The sequence below is a fragment of the Salpingoeca rosetta genome, assembly GCF_000188695.1.
Source record: "Salpingoeca rosetta unplaced genomic scaffold supercont1.15, whole genome shotgun sequence".
NCBI classification, from domain to species: Eukaryota; class Choanoflagellata; order Craspedida; family Salpingoecidae; genus Salpingoeca; species Salpingoeca rosetta.
The window spans coordinates 494,999-499,734 of record NW_004754919.1 but is presented as its reverse complement, the minus strand read 5'-3'; the positions used below and the strand labels follow the sequence as shown (position 1 = coordinate 499,734).

Below are 4,736 nucleotides of genomic sequence, written 5' to 3'. Positions count from 1 at the left end.
AATGTCCACTGATGGATTGAGCTCGTGCATGGTCGTTGTCACGCTCTGGCGCCTGCCGCAAGAAAGCGAGTTCGGGTGCACATGCAGTGAGGCAAACCACCCTGTTGGAGATAGGTGAAGCACAATCTGCGCCTGAACCCACACACTCGCCCATCCATCACGCGCCCTCACCTGGCATCAAAGGCCTCAAGAAGATGTGCGTGCTTCTTGTTTGCGAGTAATTTGCCACCTGTGGTCAATGAGAAGCGTAGGAGTAGCAGACGGTTGCAGATGACAGCGGACATGTGTGTGTGTGTGTGTTTGTGTGTGCGTGTGTTTGGGACGGGGATTGGCAGTGCAGTGCGCGCACAGACAGACAAGCAGACAGACAGACAGACAGACAGACAGACAGACAGACACACACACACACACACACACACACACAGATAGACAGACAGACAAACAGACAGACACACAATCAAACAACGTACTGGTGATGCCAATGTGGATGCAGGTGCGCGTATGTAGAGCGGCAGCCGTGAGCAGGAGCTTGTGTCCGCTGTGCAAATGGTCAAAGGAACCGCCCATACAGCAGTGATCGAAGACACGCGCTTCCGCCTGCACGTCTCGCGTGGCAGCTGCAGTAACCTCTCTGTCCGCATCGTCGTGTTGATGTGCAACCCTCTCCAACATCGCTGCTGGCGCAACACCAACCGCCTTCCGCTCTTGATCCAGCGCGCGCACATCACCTGGACCACAGTGTGTTGGAGTGAGCAACGAAGAGGAAGAACAAGAGGTAGAGAAGCAGAGAGGGAGAGAGGTGAAGGAGCAGAGAGCGAGAGAGCAGCAGAGGGAATGCACGATACACACACACAGACACACACAGACACACACTGCTACACACACACACACACACACACACACACACACACACACATACATACACACATACATACACACACACACACACACACACACACACACACACACACACAGGTGCTTACTCGACGCTGGCTCGTTGTAGACCATGGACAGTGTCGGCGCAAGCAGCATCGCGCGTTTGCACAAGGGCACCTCATCCGCATCTGAGATTGGTACCACCAAGAGGTCATACACATACCTGCAAGGCATGTCGCATCACACATCACGGGAATGAGCACGGCAAGACAACCAACCCTGCGATCGCACGCTCAAAGAGTCAGACAGACACGACGACGACACACACACACACACACACACACACACACACACACACACACTCTCTCTCTCTCTCTCTCACACACACACACACACACACCTCTCTGCTGCCTGCAAGTTGGCGTCACAGCTGGAGTAGATGTGGCTGCAGATCTGCAGGACGTCATGGCGTGCGTGCAGCTGACCATCATCAAACAACAGGTACACGCGAAACGCGGCGTTCGCGTCACCACTACGTTCCAACTGCTTCTGCAAGTGCTGAGCGCACGTGTTCACTAGCGGCTGTCTCGCCTCTGCACTTGCCGCCAGCACACTCGCTGGCTCGGCAAGCCTCCACACCACCGCGACAATGCTCATTACTGTGTGGTGCGTGTGCGCCAATGTGTGTGTGTGTGTGTGTGTAATGAGTGATGGTGTGTGATGAGTGATGGATGTCCGTCTGTGGCTTTGTTTGTGTTTGCTCCGCCCCACGTTGCTGTCGTTCTTCGGTGTTCAGTTATGCGAGCCAGCCCAAGCCAGCGCGAGAGATCAAAACACAGCAGGTAACAGCGGCGGCATGTGATGCTCTGCATCAACAGAAGGTTTGGCAAGGAAGGCCAAGGGGGAGGAGAAGTTGAGGCAGAAAATGTGGAGGTGGAGTTGGAGATAGGGTTGGAGGAGATGAATATCCCATCACAGGGTGACAAGGCAGACACACACACACACACACACACACACACACACACACACACATTCACGTAGACACAGCCAAACATCTGCATCATTTGCTGCTGTCCTTCTTCAGCTTGACGAGGTCCATGAGGTTCACGCCACCAGACGCATTTTGGACGGTGCGGACGAGCGTCTCGTAGTGGACGTATCCGTCGACCGTCACATCGCACAGCGCAAGCATGTTCTTCACTTCCTTCTTCGACAGCTTCTCTCCTCGCTGCGTGAGCACCTGTGATTGTGCAAAACGTGCACGTGTGATGAGCAGCAGCAGAGGGCGTGTGTGTGTTTTGCGTGTGTGTGTGTTTGTGTTTTGTGCGTGTGCGCGTGTGTATGTGCTTGTGTGAACATCAGTTATCATGAGCGAGAAGCAAGCCGCAAGCGACCCGATGCCAGGTAAGCCGATGCATCCTGACACACACACACAAACCTTCTCCAGGTCAGAGGTCTTGACAAAGCCGGTGAGATCCTTGTCAAAGATGCGGAAGCTATTCACTGCAGTCATGACGAGTGCAACATCATATGAGCCATGTGCGTCAGCAACCACACACACACACACACACACACACACACACACACACACACACACACACACACACACACACACACACACGCACATGCAACCCGCTTCTTCTGTTCTTCCACTTCCTCCTCCAAGTCCTGCCTCCTCCTTGCATTCCCTCCCTCAACGCACAAACGTCGTCGACGGTGTCATGCTGCTCCGCGCGCAGGTCAATCTTGCGGGTCATAATCTCGAGAAACTCGTTGAACTGGATCTTGCCGTCCCCGTCTCGGTCCACTTCGCGAATGAGCTGCCGGACTGTGTCCTCTGTCGGTGATTGGCCAATGCTTCGAATCACATCCGCTAGCTCCGAGGCTTCAATGGACCCGTTCTTGTCTGCATCAAAGAACTCAAACAGCTCCTTCAGCGCCCGCAGGTCTTCCACCGACGTCGTCGATGTCATCTCGCTCCCGTGTTCAGTGTACGAGTGTACGTATCCTTTGTATTGAAGACACACAGAGAGAGCGAGTGTGTGTGTGTGTGTGTGTGTGTGTGTGTGTGTGTGTGTGTGTGTGTGTGTGTGTGTGAGTGTGTGTGTGTGTGTGTGTGTGAGTGTGTGTGTGTGTGATGAGGCGGTTGCGCTCACCAAGCAAGCAAGCGGTTGTTTGTTGTCTTGTTGCTGGTCGTCACGGCATCGAAATTTCGCGAATAATGCCACCATTCTTCCCAACTTCACACAACAGCCACAACACACAACACGCCTTCCCCTCACCCCTCCACAACATCATCAACACCAATCAATCTCTGGTGTGTGTGCGTGTGTGCGTGTGGCTGGCGCGGAATAGCAGAGAGCAACGGCCATGGCGCAGCAGCAGCCTTTGCTGCTGTTGTGGTCATGTGCTGTGGTCACGACAGCTTTCTTGCTGCTGTCGTTGACCGCCCATCACCGCTGCAACACACGCGCTCTGTTTCTTCCTTCTGGCGTGGTGGATGATGGCAGCATTTGCTCCCAAGGCATACCGGCAGATGCCTCGCCCCTCATACACCCCTCACCAAACTACACCCTCTCTTTACTGGACCCATCCACGAGCGTCCCCATCACTGGCGGTTTCCGTCCAAACACTGCCTACATTGGTAAGCGTTCGTGCACGTATGCCTGTGGTGTATGCATGTGCATGTGTATATGCATGTGCATGTGTGCGTGCATGTGTGCATGTGTGTATGCATGTGCATGCATGCGTGTGTATTATGAGTGTTTACATGTTCAAGTACAAGTGCATGTGCGCGTGAGCGCAAGTGCCTGCCTTCGCGCCCCGTTTCCTGACACACGTTCAATGCATGTCCTCCCTCCCCCCACCACACACACGCACACACAGCGTTGTTGGAAGCGAGTGCGTCTGGGAGCTTGTTTGAAGGGTTTGTTGTGCAGCCCACGAGCGACGGCAGCGGCAGGTTCACGAGAACCCTGTCTGGGAAAGCCCACCTGGTTCGCGTGTGCCCCAATGTGCCCTTTGCTGCCACACACGCGACACCGGCCCCTGTGCCGCAGGCCCGCTTCATCTGGCTCGCCCCGTCCATCGGCAACCTCGTCTCAACAAACTCAAGCGTTGAGCGCGAAGCTGCTATCCACGTCATTGTGCAGCCTGACCTCCAGGCCCCAGAGTACCACGTGTTCACCACACGCTACCGCCAGCTTTCGTCCAACGCAGAGCTGTCCCACATACGCGCGCCGCCCACCTGCACGCGTGTGCGCATGGGCACGTCGTTTCTTGTCGGCTGCAACGCTTCCACCCCCAGCAGCATATCGGTTGCTGCAGTCCCCGTGCATGCAGGCAGCAGTGTCCAGCTCACGCACAGCGCAGATGGAAGCGTGTACAATCCGCAGACAGACGCCCTATCCTTCATCACAGACAGCGTACAGCCAGGCGATGCTGCCACTGCTGGTGCTGGTGCTGCTGCTGGTGGCGACATGTTGGACGGGTCAGTGCTCCAGCCTGTGATTGCCGTCACCGCTCGTGTCGTTGCCGAGGATGGGCTCTCCACCAACACGTTCCACATCTTCATCGCACGCGCCCAACAGGACGATGGTGGGTGCGTGTGTGCGTGCATGTATTGATGTGTATGTGCTTATTCGTGTGTGTGTGTGTGTGTGTGTGTGTGTGTGTGTGTGCGCGACGTCACATCTCAGCCAAAGACGCACTTGTTGACAAGCGACCTCACTACCCCCCCCCCCCCACACGCACACACACGCACACACACGCACGCTTTTATACACACACACACACACACACACACTCATACTGGCACGCGTCTGTGCCCCTCCCTTTTATTTTGGTTTTCTTTTTTTTTT

General features: G+C 55.2%; 3 protein-coding genes across 3 annotated transcripts; 1 reads left to right on the top strand and 2 right to left on the bottom strand.

The window, feature by feature from the left end:
• Positions 1–167: 167 nt before the first annotated feature.
• Positions 168–1,533, bottom strand: PTSG_05906 (uncharacterized protein; the record flags this gene model as incomplete). The annotated part of the gene is made up of 4 exons (XM_004992742.1): positions 168–229; positions 471–728; positions 984–1,099; positions 1,277–1,533. 4 exons carry the CDS (start codon positions 1,531–1,533, stop codon positions 168–170), a joined length of 693 nt encoding a protein of 230 aa, XP_004992799.1.
• A 403-nt stretch (positions 1,534–1,936) lies between these two features.
• PTSG_05905 (calmodulin 1) lies at positions 1,937–2,937 on the bottom strand (the record flags this gene model as incomplete). The annotated part of the gene is made up of 3 exons (XM_004992741.1): positions 2,579–2,937; positions 2,315–2,379; positions 1,937–2,116 (listed from the first exon to the last, which is right to left on the bottom strand). The coding sequence occupies exons 1-3, from the start codon at positions 2,847–2,849 to the stop codon at positions 1,937–1,939; spliced, it is 516 nt and encodes a 171-aa protein (XP_004992798.1). The 5' UTR covers positions 2,850–2,937.
• Positions 2,938–3,119: 182 nt separating this feature from the next.
• Positions 3,120–4,502, top strand: PTSG_05904 (uncharacterized protein; the record flags this gene model as incomplete). Its single annotated transcript, XM_004992740.1, has 2 exons — positions 3,120–3,520; positions 3,763–4,502. Exons 1-2 carry the CDS (start codon positions 3,247–3,249, stop codon positions 4,500–4,502), a joined length of 1,014 nt encoding a protein of 337 aa, XP_004992797.1. The 5' UTR covers positions 3,120–3,246.
• Between the last annotated feature and the right edge of the window lie 234 nt (positions 4,503–4,736).